The following is a 15,120-nucleotide window of genomic DNA, read 5'->3' as shown; positions in this document are numbered from 1 at the left end:
TGCATTTTTATCTTCGAGTGATAAAATAGATTAACAGAGTGCTTAGAATGCAGCATAATTTTGATACGTTAATTTCGTGTATTTGACTTCTTGTACCTTCATGTCACACTTGTTGATATATAAATTTAAAAGTGGGAAAGGTTTTACACCGTGTATTACGACCTCAACCTTCCTTTCAAATATTTATTTATTATTTATATTCAAAGATCACCATTTCCTTTGCCTCGTTGATTAAGTCCCCTGCAGCACACCCTCGAGCAGCCTTTCAACATCCCGCTCCAAAACTTCGCGGAGAAGAAACAAAGTCGGCCAGACCAAGTGTACACAAAATCCCCATAAAGTTTTCTTCCATAGACTTTCTACGCATATGAATTGTTCATAACCACCCGAATCCAGTGCTCTCATTGGCTAAGACGCGGCCCCGAAAGTCTATGTAAACCGACCAGCTCTATCCGGCTGTCAGCATCGTTCATTCCCTAGAGGGCCGCAGCTCCGGAGTAACAACTCCTTGACCGTTCGTGAGCGTGTAGCTCTTCCATTAAACCCCTCTTGCGAAGTCATCCTATTCTGTAAAGTGTCGATTATTCTTACGAATGTACAGTTTTAAGAATGTACGGTTTGGACATTCTTCAAAAACTGATAGATCAGACTTGACAGAAACAGTAAAAGCATATTAAATTACAACGTCACACACACCGGTGAGAAACGCTCTCAGTACTAAAGTAGATTATTTTAGACGGTCAATACGGTTAACGCTCAAATTTTTAGATTTGACGCGGGACAATTTTCTGTTGAGATTAGCGATTTCCAATTAAAGCGAAGCGCTCCTTATGTTGAACGATATGATGTTTTTAAAGAGTCTCCTTCATTTTTACACACCCCTTCCATTTTAGTTCCATTTTTACATGTCCCTTTCATTTTAGTTTTATTTCATCTTTTATTTTAATTCAGATTTGTTTCCCAATGGTTACGTATAACAAACAGCTGAGATTTGCACGAGCTGTTCTCTGCTTACTGTTTCCTACGATGAACATCTCATACAGCAATATCCAGCCTCACTAGCAACAGAAGTTGATCACTTTAAACATGGACACGATGGAAATAAGTCTTCAGAATAAATCAGTAGTGTGTGTAAGTCAGTTCAATGACTCTCTGTTATTCTCTTTGATAACGGCTCCCTACCCAAAGAGTGACGTTACAATATTTTTGCTCTACTCAATCTCCCGCTTAGTCCGACCAACTGAAACCCACCTTTGACCACATTCAATACCACCCGTAACATTTCAGTTTAATTTTAAATTTCAATTTACATTTGGATGCCCGCAGTTGCTTATTCTAACCTACGCGCATGTTCATTTGGTATACCAGCAGATACAACTGTTTACTGAAGGTTTTCAGCACCCTGGCGTTTCATGATCCTTGAAATATACAATCTACGTTGTCATTTCTGTTGGTACGGTACGTCAAAGCCGGGTAACATCTTCAAGTGAAGCCAAAGGATCGGGACGGCCAAGAATTAGTCACAGTATTTTTGTTGAGAAGCTAGAGTCTTCTTCAGCGGTCATTCCTGATTGCCGTTTTCGTTGCTTTAACCAGGTGAGCTTTAATGTACATTGTATATTTTACGTATTGAACAGTGGTCAAAGACGGAATTCATATCATCCGTGAAACTACATGTAACACTAAATTATTGGACAAACATAATCTCACCAATCAAAGTAAGTTTTACAAATATCACTGTGGTCGAAAATATTTTACGAAGTCTTTTCGAGAAAAAAAAATAGGTGGAAGTTCTTGTCAAGAGAAACCTCCAGCTTTTAAAAGCAGGCGCATGAAAGAATATTGTAACAGGAAGCATTTGTCTGACTCATATCAATAAAAAGACGGTATTAGTGATACGAGCCTTGAGAAATAATGATAAAACACCATGACTGAAGGGGTGCTCGTGGATTTTAGTGTAAATTACATCCATCAAGTCTCTTTGGATCATGTCCTGAGGCTCCCACGCAGTGGAACAAATGCATCGGAGATAAACAGAATGTGAATATGGGGAGTTGAATTTGACACAGCTCCGGAGTTCGCTCTTAAAAACCATCGGTACAGCCACCATATAGATGGACATCTCGAACAAACTAAAAAAAAACAAAACAAACAAAACAGAACAAAAAACAACCACGCATTTCTGGGCAACGAGTCATCCACCAGGCAAGAGTCCCCCCATGTAATCATACTTTAGTATATCTCCCACCACCCTGAAAGGTTATTTGGGTAGGGGATCTCCCCTATAGCCTCAGGAGACAGATAACGTGATAAATCATGCACAAAGCGTATGAAGTCCATTACCAGGAATGGGCTGCTATCGGTGTGTGGACTTTAAAGGGTACCGGTGTTGGCTGTGGTTTTTATTTCAGTACTACCTACAACCATTCTTAACCCTACAAATAGTGATAAAGGATATGACGAAAACTGTAGTACTCAAATTTGAAACATTTTAAGATAATTAGTTCTAGATTTTAGTCTATACGCAAGCATACTCAGTGATTGAAGGTGTGACCGAGGACGCTGGTCAATTTACTGACTTTCGATATAAATAACGATTGTGCTCATAAAGAAATCGTAAAGAAACGTGCTTTTCTCAAGCCTCCGTCAATCTTTGATATTTCTGCCCAGTGAGACTGGTTTCCAGCCTGAGAAAACAGAAATTTTGTTCCTTTTTAAAACCATAAATCGCTGCAGGTAATTGTATACCTCCAAATCATCGAGTTTTGTAAAATACAGCTAAAAAACAATTGACCTGTTCTTTCCTCCACAGTAGCAGATGTGCCAAAAAGGCCAACAGATTTTGTACGTCCAAACACATTAATGACAATATTTTGTAAAACAACAAAAAATTATCCAGGAAAGAGAAATCAATTTCTCTTGTTGAGTGGTTCATTCTTACGAATGAGTAATAATACACAATGCTTTTTAGTGTCTACAAGAAAAAAAGGTTTACTTCATATGAATATAACTCAGCGATATATTACACTGGTTCCATGTATCACATAATAGATTCGACACTGGCGTGCGACACTCAGCGAGCTAAATGTACAGCGTCTTCTGTTACATATCATATGACATGTGATTCTACATGACATGATCCGGGATAGGCTACGACACTCGGCTGACCTTATTATATATTCACACACATGTATATGGCTTCCATTGTTACATGTCCAAATGATACATGATTATACATAGCACTGTTTCAGGGTAAGAGAGGTCAAGGAAGATCCTAAGCGTGTGTTTAGAGTCATCATTGTCATTAGAAAATTCAGTAAAATATGGGTAGTAAAAATTATCATATTGCGAAATAAGCATTGTGAATGGGTTAAAATGTTACTTTTGTATGAATTTAAAAGTGAACTCGGTTGAATTGAACTGAAGGTTTCAATAATCAAACCAGTCGTGTGACTGAAATGCAATGGATCACAATGTCAACTCGTTAATATGAAAACTATCACTCTACATGCACCGCAATTATTCAAAGACGCACACAAGGCAATGTAAAGCGTTCAGCGCCATTCCCCTACAAAATTGACGTTAAATATTGTTACACATGAAGTGGAACAATTAAAGGAGGCAAGAAAGGGTAATAAGGGGGGTGAAATATTCACCTGTCAAAACATCTAACCTCGCAGGAGTGTAAAAGAGTTTTCATATATTCCAGGAGAGTAGAAAGTTGCAGAAAAATTGTGTCTAAGAAAAATTCATTGCAGCTTTAACTTTGTTTGTATACAGCCACGGCAATTTATTTCTAGATCGACTTCTTTTCAGTCTTTATCTTCCAGTCATTGCAATCCTCGAAAACGTGTGTATCTTTAGAACAAATTATGTTAGAATTTGCATACTTTCGCTTCCAAAACATTTATTTACTTTGGACTATTTTGGACTAAGTGTTTCATCATTTAGGGAACTGTTTCGAGTAGCATCAGGAAAAACGCTGCTCGTTCTTATAACTTAAAACGCAGCATCAATAATTTGTCTTGAAAAATCCATGGACCACAGGACGTTTATGAGTTCCCTGATCATGCACCGGCAAGGTCGAAGTGCATTTTTCACTGTGACAGCATCGAGTGGTGGTTGGAAAATTTACTTTTAAGTTTGTGTATCTCCCTCCAACAGTGGAGTGCTGTGGATTTGTCGAATAAACAACACGTCATCGTGCAGTAAAACTGATTGCAGTCAAAAGGACACGGCTAGGTGACACCTATGCACGACCTCACGTTAAAATTAATATCACAAGCGTGCCCGTCCAAAATTATCGTGTGGCTGGAGTGTGATTGTGGCAATTACAGCATTATTGATGAGGAGGAGCAGGTAGAAGATGGCAAAAACGGTCGCTGATCAGTTTCCCCGGCCCAGCCTGGAGCGGGAGTTCGCCGAGTCCACCAGCCTCCACGGCATCGCCAAGGTCTTCCAAGCCAGTAGGCTCCTCGTCCGGGTCTTCTGGATCGCCATCTTGCTGACGTGCCTCTGCGTCTGCGCCTGGCAGATCTCGGACCGGTTCCGTCGGTTCCTTCAGTACGAGACCAACACCGAGATCTCGGTGGAGTACGTCGGGCACCTCTCCTTCCCAGCGGTCACCGTCTGCAACTTCAACAGGTGGGTTACAGACTACTATAATACCACAATCACAATAACTACGGCCACTACTTAGGGTAGCCCACTCTCACCTGAGCGTTGTGTAGAAGTCATCGTGGCCGGGTACATGTATTCAAGCAAAATGTCACCCCATGAGTACATAATGGAGCTTGGCTGTCTGAAGTGTACCTTCCGGAAGACATTCAAATTTATAACTTTGGATAAGTCTCTCGGATACAGATTTCCGACCTGTCCATTGGTCTTTTAATCCACGTTGTATTTATTCCTGGTCCATGTCGTCACTTTCTTTGTCATCTCTGTGGCCTGTCGTCACTGCGATCAGTAAAAGTAAGTATGTAGTCAGCAGTATCACAGTCTTGGGAGTGATGGTTTAAAGGTCCTTCGGGGGGTAATCTCAAAATTTCGGACAAAGAGACCGCCGAATTAGGCACGGCTAGCTGAGTAGTTTGGCTGTAGTAGTTTGAGTGATTGCTTCAATTTTCTCTTGCAGATACCGTGCAGGAGCGTTGACCCAGGACGATGAAGACGTACTGGCCTACATCTGGCAGCTAGACAACTACGATTTTTACCATGACTACTACGACGACGACGACGCAATTGACGAGATTGATAGTCCGCACCCAGACTTCAACTACACCGAGTTCACGCTGCGGGCCGGCTTCCGCATGGACGACGTGACTCTGCTCTCCTGCCAGTGGTACGGAGAGAGAAACAGCTGCTCCGAAGCGGTAATTCTTTCATTGCAATTTGTAGGTGGGTTAAATAGAGGCCAGTGATTTCGCTTGTAACAGCCAATGGTCTATCAGGATTGTTTTGTCATGGAGATCAGTGGAATATTGACCTGAAACCGAATGGCAAGAGACAGTTTTTGTCAATCACTTTGCGATTCTGCTTAGTGCCCAGCAGTATTTTGTGCAAAGTTTACCAGAGAACATTGAAACCGACAAATAGGATCTGCTCTTTTGGCATCACAGCCACGTGTTTTCTAAAAGTGGCTGCTAAAACTATGATTGGCCAACGAGTTGGTACAAAAGTAAAAGTAGAATAATTCATGCCTATTAAAATTAATGGAGCAAATATCAATTCGAACGAACTCGAGGTAAAATCGAAGACCAATCAAAAGATGATATTTCTGCAAACTTTGGCCACCCATACAGGCTGTTAGGCGAAATGAGAGTGGCCTTTTGGTCTTCGCCCGAACTTGCCCTAGTGTGGTCATTTTTCACTGTAAGAAATGAGGGGATTTTATGTTATAAAAGTCAGACCTGTTGACTTACTGTCGATTTCATCGTTAACCCTGTACTCAATCTAAAGGAAACAATGTCTGTCAAATTTTCAAACCACTCAAAGTAAAGGCAATAAGCTGTTGTTTTGCGTCCTTTGCGCCGTATGCGCAAGTCAGTGCGCTTGTCCACTTGCTTTCCGCAATGCAATGCGTTGATCAAAGCCACGTCACCAACACGCTTTGCTTTTTTACTTAAACGTCACTTTTGTGCACATGACGTCAGTTCCACCATTTATTTGAACAGGTTTTCAGCAACGAAGTAATGTCCCTTAGTACCTATTAAATACTAAGAGTGCATCTCATCTGTATTGCAGAATTTTTCGCACGTGTTCACTTCCCATGGTAATTGCTGGACCTTCAACTCCGGTAAAACGGGCCCGATTCTGACCGAGAGCTTTCCGGGTAGCAGAAACGGATTAGCGATGCTGATCGACATAAAACAGGTAACTGCCATCTGTAAACATAGTTTTAAATACAACTTGTCCAATGCAAGGCCCTGCACCTTAAAGAAAATTTTAAAAACGTAAACACTAAACGAAGAAAATGGCTACAGAGACAGTTCAACACAAAAGATGCTTACTCACATCACGCTTGATCTTGGATATATGTTTTAGGCATTTGGAAACAGGGTAAAGATCTGGAGAATTACAGCGAAGCGGTGTGTAGAGAGAAACTAGTAGAAAACGTCTTTAAATCGGCATTGGGGGCTGTGACGCACTGTACTGGGTTTGGACATTAACAGCATTCTGTCATTCTCTAAGCATTCTGTCTTGATGTGATTCATTGACAGTGAATGTACAGCACTGCTGTTGTTGGATTCATCAAACCCAAATCCAAAGGCAATCAAATATCAGAGTTGTAACGAGTCAATCATTTTTGTAACTCTAGGAGAGTCGAGTCATTGTAATGTAGTGACTTGAATCGAGTCGAGTCAATAGGCAAAAAAGTCGAGTCAAGTATTTCAGTGTTCGAGTCAATTGAAATCACAAATATCTGAACACGATGCAATCAATAAAAACACGAGAGAAAGTCATTTGGGGCATTTTGAAATCTACCTTTGGGTTTCTACATCTGGTCAGACCACAGTGACTCAAGTTGAGTCACAGTGAGTACTGCGAGTCAATGTCAAGTCCAAGAATTGCTTGTGACTTGACTTCAATACAACTGGTTGGCGCATGCACTTGTGTTTAAAGATCCACTTGTTTGTCGTTATCCCAGAGCGAGTACACCGAAACAGAGCATGTGGACGCCGGTTTGAAGATCCAAGTGCACGATCAAGCAACCCCACCTACGGTCGAGTCATCAGGGTTTGCTTTATCGCCCGGCGAACACGCATTTTTGGCTATTCGAAGGCAACAGGTAATCACTGAAATGCAACACTGACCAAGCCAACTGCCCTACTCGTGTCAAATATGCAAGGGGTTGCATTTAGGGGTATCAATTTCTCGATGGAATTCACGGAGTTAGCTCACAATAAAGTACCGGTACATGTACATGTATATGCTTTTTTGTACATTTTTTCGTATATTTGCTGAAGTTGTCGGGAGGTGGGAAGAAGAAAATAAGAGAGACGGGCCTCATCAAGTTGGATAGGCGTTAACTCTTAGCTTCGCCACTGATGGAACTACGAAAAGGTAGTACATGAAGAGAGTTTAGTCTAGCTGTGCCCGTCTCGTCGTCAGGAGAGTATCAAATTCAAATTTAAGGGGAAGCAGGCTCGAAGGAGAATCCTAGTAAATCAATACAGGATGGAGGAATGGATATGACAGTGTATAGATCATATGCCCAGTGTTTATAAAATCCTTATCCGTGTAGCTTGATAATGAAAAAGAAAGAGGCAGAGGCGAGGATTACTGTTAAGCAGCTGTGTACCAAGGTGGTTTTGTTGCGGCGCGCATGTTCCAATATTCCATGTTCCAATATATCATACAAATAATGTTTATGAATTTGGAGCATTTGTTATTTGTTGTGTACAAAACCTGCATAGATTTTCTTCTGATTTTCTTGAGGAACATCTAGTCACCGCTCGCGTATTAATTAACGTCCGTCATTTTGCGAAACAGATTTGTGTCCGAAACGTTACCCACACTTCTATGCACTGTTAGACTGGTTTCCGTTCCTCCCTTATTTTCCTCTTTCTTATCAAACGGGAATAAGACCTATGACATAGGGCGGGAACCAGTCAAGAGAAGGAAGTTCTATTCAACCTGTACGGTTGAATAGACCAAATAATTCATGGACGTGGGATCAACGTTCTGACGGGGATTTATGCAGGTTTTCAAACCAAGAAAAACAACCTCTAAAGTTCTATATTTGTAAAATGCATTATCAGCATTCTCAGCAGAGAGTAGGCGGCAATATTAGACAAACACTCGGAGACTCCAAGGCCGGTCAAGTAAATTGAAAGGAAATTTGGCACTCTGCTTTCTTTCAGTATTTAAATCTTGAGCCTCCGTATGGAAAATGCGACGCCTCCCGGACGCTGAAGAGATATGACAACTACACCTTGGAAGGATGCAACATTGAGTGCAGAGCAAAGGCGATTTGGGAAAAGTGCCGCTGTAGGCTAATAGAGTAAGATCTAATCTCTCCTCTCAATGTGGGCGATTCACAATATTCAGATGAATAATAGTGCCCGCCTTAAGCAGAGGCGTCCTCTCATCGGTTGAAAAGAGCCATGTTGGTCGGGAGTATTTATTTTCTCGGTAGCGATGCGACTACAACTCATTTCCTTGTCATTCGTGAACCAGCGTTGAGCAGTTTAACAAAGAAGCCTCCATGGCTAGGAAATGTACGCCCTCTCTTGGTCCAGCTGAGGGCCCATTAAGATCTTTAGAGGAGTGATTGCACCCGGTAAATATTCATCTATATAGGTAAGCGCCTGGACTGGAGAAATGGCGACGACTGTAGCGATAGTTCGATGCCGTCACCACCTTTAACTCCTGAAGTCGATTCTGAATGGGAGATTATCAGTCTGTCTTGGTTGATATATCTATGGGGCCAATACAACAAGTATATGCTTTGCTTGTTGAAAGCCGCTTATTGGATTTCTTCTTTGTTTCAAATAACTTACTTGGCTTTGCCCCTACACACAATGATTTTCTTTTCTGAATTCTTTAGGCGGCATCAACTTTCCTTCGCTCTGCTCAATCGAGCCTGTATGTTTTGCACTGCATGGCGGGATTCTTTCTGAAGGAACCAGCTCGGCGGGTTGGATATTTGGGCCTGTCCCCCAGTAACCACGAAAAGTCACGTGATTGTCATATCGAACGCATCTGTGCTTACTCGAGTAAGCAATCTAACACGCGGAAAGAGTAAACACTGTATAATACAAAACTGCTGCAAACTGCTTGCTGGCTACAGTGACCTAAAATACAAATCATAAAAATAGGAGGGCCTGACATTTCCATCCTAGCAGAATCATTCTCAAAGGCAAAATGACAATTGGACAGGGACAAACAAGCAAGCAGGGAATCGACCAGGTACGGATGAATGCAATACAAAAAGAAGGGGTGAAGGCGTAAAGGCATAGTTTCCCTCGTAGATGTTCAGGCTGTGGGGTTGCATGGTCCAGAGGCGTTTGGCCCACAGTTTCTCCCTACTGAAGCGAGCCTACAAGGTGATTCTATGCCCTGTATAAAGGCCATATCAGAAATGGAATGGTTAGGAAGTTTGAAGTGATGGCCTACGGGGGTATCTAGTCGCTTGGTGTTGACAATAGATCTGTGGCCACAGACACGCTGCTCGATAGAGTTCTTATTCTCTCTGAGATACCGAACACGGCACACCCAGTAGGCAAGGGAAATGGTGCCATTAGTTTTGTGGGTGGCACTTGAGGAACATTCATGCAGACAATGTGCCAGATTTCAGACGTGGTTCTGGCAAACAACACAACTGTTAGAGTCACACTTGAAGGTGCCATGCTGGGGAAGGGGAGTGTATCTAAGGAGGGGACCTATGCCCGAATCATCAGGTCCCGTAGGAATGCCTGTAGGCCACAAGCGGGCTGTCTGGGATGGCACTGTCAAAGTGGTCTGAAATGAGGAGGATGTGATTATTGTCATTATTCTGCGGAAGAGAGGAAGACGCGGGTGAAAAGTGGTGACAGAGGGAACCTTGAGGATGGTTTCTTCATGGGGGTCTTCTCCTTGAGAGCAAGACTTCTTGGGACGGAGCGGGCCCTCTTGATAAAGTTTTGAATCGGATAGCTGTGGCCCTTGCAGTCAAATGCTTCTTCGGTTCCTGTGCCCGACGAGATTAAGAGTCTTTAGAACAAATGTGTCTCAGTCTGAGTGCTTGGCTGTATGCTATACCAGTCTCGCAATGTCGAGGGTCACACAGTTATTCCCCCTTCCAGATGCCAACTTTGAGAAAGTTCGCCTGAAGAAGGGAATATTCCGTAAACACTGAGTAGGCCTACAGGTCCCTTTCATAAACACGTTTTCAGTAGGAATCCTCTCAGCATGATCACGCTACGGTACGCGTTCAATGAAATTGGCCCATGGGTGTGGGTACAGAACGCCTTCTGAAAATTGGCCTAATTCTCGTGTAAAAATGCACACTTTCACACATGCGTATATAGCGGGCCAGACGTCTGGCAAGGGGGAAGTGGCGTTAAAAGTCGGCTTAGGTTCTCCCTCACCCTTCGAGGGCTATACTCGTGCAGGGGACTCAGAACGGGCAGGCAAGCACCCTAGGCCTAGCAGGGGTAAACAAACAGGCACGGCTTTGAAGCTGGGCAGAACAACAGGCGAGTTGATAATTGGAAAGAGATGAATCATTCTATTCCAGGGGCACGCTTTCGACGCATTTGGGCTTAACAGGCGTGCGTTAATTGAGACTTGTACGTACGAGATACAAGTGCAAGATTCAAAGGAATAATCTTTACCTACTGATAGAAGTATTCATGGGGGATTTGGTACTCTCCAGTCAAGACTTTTCCTAGGCAACAGTACCAAAGAGTTACTGATATCTTCCGTCTTCACAGACATCCAGGAGATGAAGTTGAATGTACGCCCAAAGAAGCCAGGTTCTGCGCAAGGCAAGCTATTGGTGAGGCAGTGGTGTTATCTGTTTTAAAAGAAGCAAGTGTTTGGGGGATCATCTCATGATCACAGTATGGATATTCATTTCACCCTTATATTACTTTTGAGGAAATGTTGGGGTCATTTGCAGTTTATGGCCTCCCTTGTGTCAGCCTGCAGGAAAGGAGCACGTATGCGGAAAAACAATTAAACAGTTGGGCTGAATAAGTATTTGGTTTTCACAAAGAAGTGTCGAAATGTTCGTAAGGCATGTGGACAGAAGAACTCCCGAAAGATTGGCACAAGTACACAAATACACTCACTCGACCAAGAGAGGAAATGTCGAGGCTCGGTTAGGGTTTTTTAAGACACAGAAGGTAATTAAAAGTATAGAAGATACCAACATGGAAACTTCATTGGGTCCGTGGTAGTCCAGGGCGGAGGCGCAAGGGCTCCCGTCACCCTGAAGAGGTACGAGAGATAGAATTGTACGGAGTGGACCAACTAGATGTTATTTTGACTTCACTTAATGGACTCCACCGTTACTCAGTCACCTGCAGCTCTGAAATTTGCAAGCAAATCACACCAACATTGCCTTTCCGGTTACCCAGATTGTACTATGGCTAACAGCGGGGGGGTGCACCCTCCACTTATTTCTGCAGTGAGTGCTGATTTTCCAACAGAGAATCCAAGTTCAATGTGCGAGGGAGAACTTAACAGTGCTGCAGAAATCACGGACAGTCCCAACTCAAAATTCCCTTTAGTAATTTGAAGTACAAGTTCGAAATAAGTGTGGCAATGTAGCTGTGTACATTGTTCAGGCAGGTGCTTCTGTTTCAGTGACATAACGGCCCATGATTAACGTATAAAATATTTATATACTCTCCCACTCTAGCTGAACTTTTACGCGGAGACACCCAATCGTGCGATTGTCCTGTTTCGTGTAACTACACAGCCTACACGACGTCGCTCTCGAGTGCGTTTATACCAAACGAGAAAGCACTACAGATATCGTTGCTGTTCGCTAGCAACATATCCACCAGTTCCGAAAGCAGCGTGTCATGGGCGAAGTCCGAAGGGGAGTACATACGGTAAGACAGCTTACACGGCGTTAGGTTCAGTGATGGTTACCGAATTTATGCGCTGGAGTCATCTTCTCCCGTGCATGTATACGGCACTCCTCATGCACTGCACCATTTTGTACATGCTGTGGTTCACGAAGATTTGTTGGTACTAATAGACAGGTGACTACCTGTATATTTCTTGAAATATCACACCACAAGATGACCCCAAGAACATCCAATCTAAAGAGGGTCACCTGTCTGATCTGGTGACACCCACACGTAATAATTTTCAGTCTCTCTTCCATGCAGGAAAAACTTTGTCGCCGTACAAATATTTTATGAGGACATCAGCTACCAGAAGTTCAAACAGACAGAAGCTATGACCACATCAGCTTTGATCAGTAAGGATCATGTTTATCGACGCATGTACGAAAATACACTATTCTAATTAAAAGCCGGCATTGCAGACCCGACGTAACATATACAGAAACAGATAGCATGAGCAGTCCAAATGGCTGCACGCAAGTGCGCGTTACACCAGTCTTGTAGACAAGTCTATCACAAGTCCCTTCACACAAGTCCATCACAAGTCCCTTGGAAGACCTTGCACGTGCCTATTGCTGTTCCCGAGTCACCTCGGATGCACTTCATTTTGGTCGCACACTACTCCGATCACGCGTAATCTCGGGTTTACCTCCTCACAGGTGACATTGGCGGCCAACTGGGGCTCTTCCTCGGAGCAAGTTGCATCACTTTGGCGGAGATTTTCTCGTACCTCGGCAGGAAGATAAAGCGTTGGATTCACGGACCTACCGGACGACCTGAGGAACAATGTGAAATCACACACGCTGTAGAAACCCAGGTGTAAATTTAGAACACGACTCATCAGTGGCATTCAGCGTGGGAAACTAGGGTGTTACTTGAATACGGCTCTGTCGCAGCACCATCACTGATTAGCAAAGTCTCTGGATGCTTTGTGAGTCTTTCGTACTCCGTATTTTGATCTGACCTGGTCACAGATTCAAGCAAAAAGGGGATTTGGTATACACGCACCATATTGTTGGTCATCTGTTGGCTTATCAAATGAGTGTGCAACTTAAGTGCCAGGGCAGAGCCAAGGAGCACAATAGAGCCAACGTAAAACACAGTTATACAGCTTTGTGATGTTCTTAGCCTAATTAGAGATCTAACAATTACTTCCGCTTATTTGAATCCGACAATTTTATCGACGCAGATGTCTCAGTTCCCCAGGTTGTTTACGGAGCTGATTATTTACTACTTATTACTGCTATGCCTCATTAACTGAGAAAACCTTGTTGACAGTTAGAAATTCTTTTTCTTCATTTGTTATTTGAAGTTTTCGAGATTATATGCTCGAAAAAAGAGGGATGATGGAACACTTTCTGTTCAAATTCAAAGTCTTCAGAAGGTTTTATGGCAGTTATTTTTATAAGATCCTCATCTACCAAAGAAATAAACAACTATTGCAAAATATTGTACCTTTGCCCAACAAGGTTTTAATGGAAAATAAATTTTACGAGAAACAAATCTAACGCACTCTCAGTACATTAAATTGGTGCGTTTACTCTGAAATCCGCCAAATATAGTTGTTTATACTCCATTCAATAGCCCCAGCCTTGTACACACTGTAAAACACCACGACGCGTTCATAAAAAAGTGTTACCGAGAAGGCGGTGTTAAGACAATAAAACTTGTTTTTATGGTGTACCGTCAACAAATCACAGGTTGACGATTTCCTATAAAAGCACATGTAACTGTTTGGTATTTTGCAAGGAAGCAGGCGGTTATACATTCACACCTGCGCGCAAAGTCTGACTACACGTCGAGGGGATTTTCAGGGAAGGGCGAATGAAAAGGGTCGTTTGGTGGCTAATGTACTTCTGAAATTGAAAAGAAAGAAATACTGATTTTGTGGTCACAACTTGTATCCAGTGAAACACACGAGGCCAACCTGCTCCTGGAGGTCACCAGGCGGCCCTGTTCGATATTGCGCTGATATCAACGGGCGCGTATTTAGTGTAGCACAGCAGATGCGCATGTACACGCAAATATAGAATTAAATCCTGTCCTTACAAAAGCACGCTGCAAGGATAATCCTCATTTTAATTTGGTAAAACATCAATTGGACTATGGGAACTAAGTTTTCTTTCGACATAAAACAGTTATAAATTAGATCTGGGAAGGAATGTTTCCGTTACAAAATGTACGTATTGGCACGATTTGGTGCCAAAATTAATCCGTGTTCATAATCGTGGAGTAAAAAAAATTACCAATGTTGACAACACTCGATTGCTTCGAGTACGAAACCAAAAGTGCCTGTTTCAAACCGAACGTTTCAAGACATTTTCTACCGCAACACACGAAGTCGATTCCGCTGAAAAACATTATGTTTAACGAACTTGGAATAAATTATTTAAAAATTCATTGTTTTCGTTCTATTTTATGAATATCTGTCAAATTGGACGACGCCTTATTTTAAGGTCAAAGCGCGCGAAATCAGACACCACCTGTTGCTGTGCTGCTAAGCATAAATCTTGCGTAAGCGCACTTTGGTTATGAATGAATGATGACAAGTGGAGTTATGATTGCGCAAGGCAAGCTGGGATGAACATACCGCGGCAAGATCGTACCTATGACACATGCATTGTAATGAACGCTAATCTAGGGCCGGCAACATATGGTTAGCGTTGAGGTTAAATACCCCGTGTCTACTACGAGTCACTCTTATATCTCATTGGGCTGGCAATTTTTAATCTGGCATTTACATGTCTGACGGAATTAAAATATCTTATTTCTTATTCCAAGTCCTGACTGTTTTAGCCCATCGTTTTGTTGAGTATTCATGATGTTCTGCTGGAGTTCATATTTGATCCAGAGTCGGTCAAAATACCAGATAGGTTTAAGCAAATTCCTCCCAAAATTCGATTAAATTTCACCCCCAGGCCAACAGTTGGGAAAACAAAATTTGTCATTTCCTGGTGTTCATATTGGTGTAAAAAAACGAACGCCTTTCTACCGGGTACAGGACGAATGTTGGCCGACTTCTTTCAAACTAGCAAACCAAATTTTCCATACCCAATCC

At 42.5% G+C, this 15,120-nt stretch overlaps 1 protein-coding gene and 1 long non-coding RNA gene across 5 annotated transcripts in view; one reads left to right on the top strand and one right to left on the bottom strand.

Moving 5' to 3' along the window:
- LOC147800121 (uncharacterized) overlaps positions 1 to 15,120 on the bottom strand; it is a 54,984-nt gene that overhangs the window by 29,182 nt on the left and 10,682 nt on the right. The window lies entirely within an intron of this gene.
- LOC110977202 (acid-sensing ion channel 1-like) lies at positions 1,456 to 13,665 on the top strand. Of its 3 annotated transcripts, none has more exons than XM_022231115.2 (10): positions 1,456 to 1,596; positions 4,165 to 4,644; positions 5,135 to 5,372; positions 6,244 to 6,372; positions 7,148 to 7,288; positions 8,364 to 8,503; positions 10,917 to 10,981; positions 11,849 to 12,044; positions 12,327 to 12,418; positions 12,722 to 13,665. In XM_022231115.2, exons 2-10 carry the CDS (start codon positions 4,367 to 4,369, stop codon positions 12,883 to 12,885), a joined length of 1,443 nt encoding a protein of 480 aa, XP_022086807.2. In that variant the 5' UTR covers positions 1,456 to 1,596; positions 4,165 to 4,366; the 3' UTR covers positions 12,886 to 13,665. The 3 variants fall into 3 exon arrangements, with proteins under 3 accessions (XP_022086807.2, XP_086986543.1, XP_022086808.2); XM_087130417.1 differs by having other exon boundaries at positions 12,327 to 12,443; positions 12,722 to 12,862; XM_022231116.2 differs by lacking the exon at positions 1,456 to 1,596 and having other exon boundaries at positions 3,998 to 4,644.

This window comes from Acanthaster planci, linkage group LG02 (assembly GCF_054643075.1).
Source record: "Acanthaster planci isolate LZ-2023a linkage group LG02, COTS_SCS, whole genome shotgun sequence".
Classification (NCBI taxonomy): domain Eukaryota; kingdom Metazoa; phylum Echinodermata; class Asteroidea; order Valvatida; family Acanthasteridae; genus Acanthaster; species Acanthaster planci.
The sequence above is the reverse complement of the archived record's forward strand: the minus strand, read 5'-3'. Positions and strand labels throughout refer to the sequence as shown.

Excerpts from the sequence above, each read along its gene's own strand:
- LOC110977202 (XM_022231115.2), top strand. The coding sequence starts at position 4,367 with ATGGCAAAAACGGTCGCTGATCAGTTTCCCCGGCCCAGCCTGGAGCGG. Across the intron at positions 5,373-6,243 it reads GAAACAGCTGCTCCGAAGCG|AATTTTTCGCACGTGTTCAC; the intron begins GTAATTCTTTCA and ends TCTGTATTGCAG. Across the intron at positions 10,982-11,848 it reads CTGCGCAAGGCAAGCTATTG|CTGAACTTTTACGCGGAGAC; the intron begins GTGAGGCAGTGG and ends CTCCCACTCTAG.